This window comes from Leucoraja erinacea, unplaced genomic scaffold, assembly GCF_028641065.1.
Source record: "Leucoraja erinacea ecotype New England unplaced genomic scaffold, Leri_hhj_1 Leri_1692S, whole genome shotgun sequence".
NCBI lineage: Eukaryota > Metazoa > Chordata > Chondrichthyes > Rajiformes > Rajidae > Leucoraja > Leucoraja erinaceus.
In genome coordinates, this window is record NW_026575993.1 from 10,001 (window position 1) to 13,149 (window position 3,149).

At 52.7% G+C, this 3,149-nt stretch overlaps 1 protein-coding gene across 1 annotated transcript in view; it reads left to right on the plus strand.

Annotated features, from left to right (window-relative positions):
• LOC129716112 (low-density lipoprotein receptor-related protein 1-like) overlaps window positions 1-2,474 on the plus strand; it is a gene marked incomplete at its 5' end in the record, with an annotated part of 12,376 nt that extends 9,902 nt beyond the window's left edge. The window contains 2 exons of the mRNA XM_055665997.1: window positions 731-918; window positions 2,183-2,474. Coding sequence (XP_055521972.1) covers window positions 731-918; window positions 2,183-2,459 — 465 coding nt within the window. The remainder of the gene's footprint in view (window positions 1-730; window positions 919-2,182) is intronic.
• Between the last annotated feature and the right edge of the window lie 675 nt (window positions 2,475-3,149).

Below are 3,149 nucleotides of genomic sequence, written 5' to 3' on the forward strand. Positions count from 1 at the left end.
TAGACAATAGGTGCAGGAGTAGAGGCCATTCGGCCCTTCGAGCCAGCACCGCCATTCAATGTGATCATGGCTGATCGTCCCCAATCAGTACCCCGTTCCTGCCTTCTCCCCATATCCCCTGACTCCGCTATCTTTAAGAGCTGGATCTGGACTCCCCCAACATCGGGAACATGTTTCCTGCCTCTAGCGTGTCCAAGCCCTTAACAATCTTATATGTTTCAATAAGATACCCACTCATCCTTCTAAACTCCAGAGTGTACAAGCCCAGCCGCTCCATTCTCTCAGTATATGACAGTCCCGCCATCCCGGGAATTAACCTGGTGAACCTACGCTGGGCTCCCTCAATAGCAAGAATGTCCTTCCTCAAATTAGGGGACCAAAACTGTACACAATACTCCAGGTGTGGTCTCACCAGGGCCCTGTACAACTGCAGAAGGACCTCTATGCTCCTAGACTCAACTCCTCTTGTTATGAAGGCCAACATGCCATTCACTTTCTTCACTGCCTGCTGTACCTGCATGCTTACTTCACACACTAGTTTAGTTCAGAGATACATTGCGGAAACAGGCCCTTCGGCCCACCGAGTCCGTGCCGACCAGCGATCGCCCCGTAGAAACTTTGGGAAAGTCCCTAAAACGTTTGAATGCTCGGTGAAACTGTTTAAAGGGATTCTTCTCTAGATTTCTGTTTTGTATCCCACCTTCTCTCTCCGCCACCTCTCCCCATCCAGGTTCTGCACAGGACAGGACTCAGTAACCCGGACGGACTTGCCGTAGACTGGGTCGGTGGGAACTTGTACTGGTGCGACAAGGGGCGCGACACCATCGAGCTGTCCAAACTCAACGGGGCCTATCGTACCGTGCTGGTCAACAGTGGCCTGAGGGAGCCCAGAGCTCTGGCTGTAGACGTACGCAACGGGTCAGTCTCTCTACCCCTCCCTCTCCCCCTCCTTCTCTCTCCTCTCTCTCTCCCTCTCTCTCCCCACAGCTGCCTCTGCTCTCTCTCTCTCTCTCTCTCTCTCTCCCCTCTCTCCCTCTCTCTCTCTCTCTCTCTCTCTCTCTCTCTCTCTCTCTCTCTCTCTCTCTCTCTCTCTCTCCTCTCTCTCTCTCTCTCTCTCCTCTCTCTCTCTCTCCCCCCCCCTCTCTCTCTCCTCTCCCTCTCTCCCTCTCCTCTCTCTCCCCCTCTCCCCTTCTCCCTCTCCCCCTCTCTCCCCTCTCTCTCTTCCCTCTCTCTCTCTCTCTCTCTCTCTCTCTCTCTCTCTCTCCCCCTCCCCCTCTCTCTCCCTCTCTCTCTCTCATCTCCCCCTCCTCTCCAAACTCCCTGTTCCTCTCTCTCTCCCTTTCTTTCCTCTCTTTCCCCCTCTCCTCTCTCTTCTCTCTCTCTCTCTTTCTCTCCCCTCTCTCTCTCTCTCCCTCCCTCTCCCTCTCCCTCTCCCTCTCTCCCTCTCCTCTCTCCCCCCCTCTCCTCTCCCCCTCCCCTCTCTCTCCTTCTCTTTTCCTCTTCCCCTCTCTCTCTCTTCCCCTCTCCCCCTCCTCCTCTCTCCCCCTCTCTTCTTCTTGTGTACGGAGTGCACAGCCTAAACTTGTTCGATTTGATCTTATTTGACTGTGTGTGCCGGGTTGATTGCATTCGTCGAAACAGGGTGGACCATCCTCCCCCCCCCACCTCCCTCCCCCTCCCCCTCTCCCCTCTCTCTTCTCCTCTCTCTCCCCCCCTCTCCCTTCTCTCTCTCTCTCTCTCTCTCTCTCTCTCTCTCTCTCTCCCCCCACAGCTACTCCCCTCCCTTTCTGTCTCATGTGTCCCCTTATATATGTGTAAGTGTGTATATATTCCCTACCCCCTTTTATCTATATATCTCCCCTATCTATATATATATATATCTATGTGCTGTCCCTGTGTGTGTGTATATACTCCCTGTATATATATATGTATGTGTGTGTGTATATATATATATGTATAGGTTTATATGTTTCTCCCCTCTCCCTCTCACCTCTCTCTCACCCCTCTCTCTCTTCCCCTCACCCCTCACCTCTTGCTCTCTGTCTACCCCACAGCTACTAGTTGTGTCTCCATGTCTCTCCCCCTCACCCCTCACCTCTTGCTCTCTCTCTACCCCACAGCTACTAGTTGTGTCTCCATGTCTCTCCCCCTCACCTTGCCTCTCTCTCTGTCTACCCCACAGCTACCTGTACTGGTCGGACTGGGGAGACATCCCCCACATTGGTCGTGTGGGGATGGACGGGACCAACCGCAGCATGGTCGTCCACACACGCATCACGTGGCCCAACGGCCTCACGCTCGACTACGTCAACGACCGCATCTACTGGGCTGATGCACGAGAGGACTACATCCAGTTCGCTGACCTCGACGGGGCCAACAGGCACATCGGTGAGAGCCTGGGGGAGAGGGGGAGTGAGAGAGAGAGAGAGAGAGAGAGGGGAGAGAGAGATGGGGGATAGAGAGAGATAGGTGTACAATATGCTCCAAACAGAGACATCTTCACTACATCTGGACGCGCACAAAACTCATGCAAGAGCAAATATCAGATTATATCACAGAGAGAGAGAGAGAGAGAGAGAGAGAGACAGAGAGAGGTGTACAGTATAGAGTGGTGGGCAATATGCAATAACGGACATCTTCACCACGTCTGTACACACACAAAACTTGTGATTAAATTTATAATGGCCTCCTGCACCTATTTTCTATGTTTCTATAATCTCAAAATTTGTCTCTCTCTCTGTGATATAATCTGATATTTGCTCTTGCGTAAGTTTTGTGCGCATACAGATGTAGTGAAGATGTCTGTGTTTAGAGTATACTAGACCAAGTGCAGACCCGTTGGGTCTGTTCCCCCAACGTGCGGTTGTGGGGGGGGGAGGCCGCATGCAGCGTCACACACACTAACTACCCCCCGCACTCACGCTAATTACCCCCCTTGATATTATATGAATATTATTAATTTGCTCCTTTTACCCCATAACCACCCTATCTACTGACGCATAGCCCCCAACTTGCAGTCACATCTAGAGAGGGGGGGGGCGGGGGTAGATTTTGAGGGCAGAGACAGAGAGAGAGACCCCCTCACAGAGAGGGTCAAGACTTGGAGAGGGGGTGGAGAGGAGGAGAAGAGGGAGGATTTGGTTGAGGGG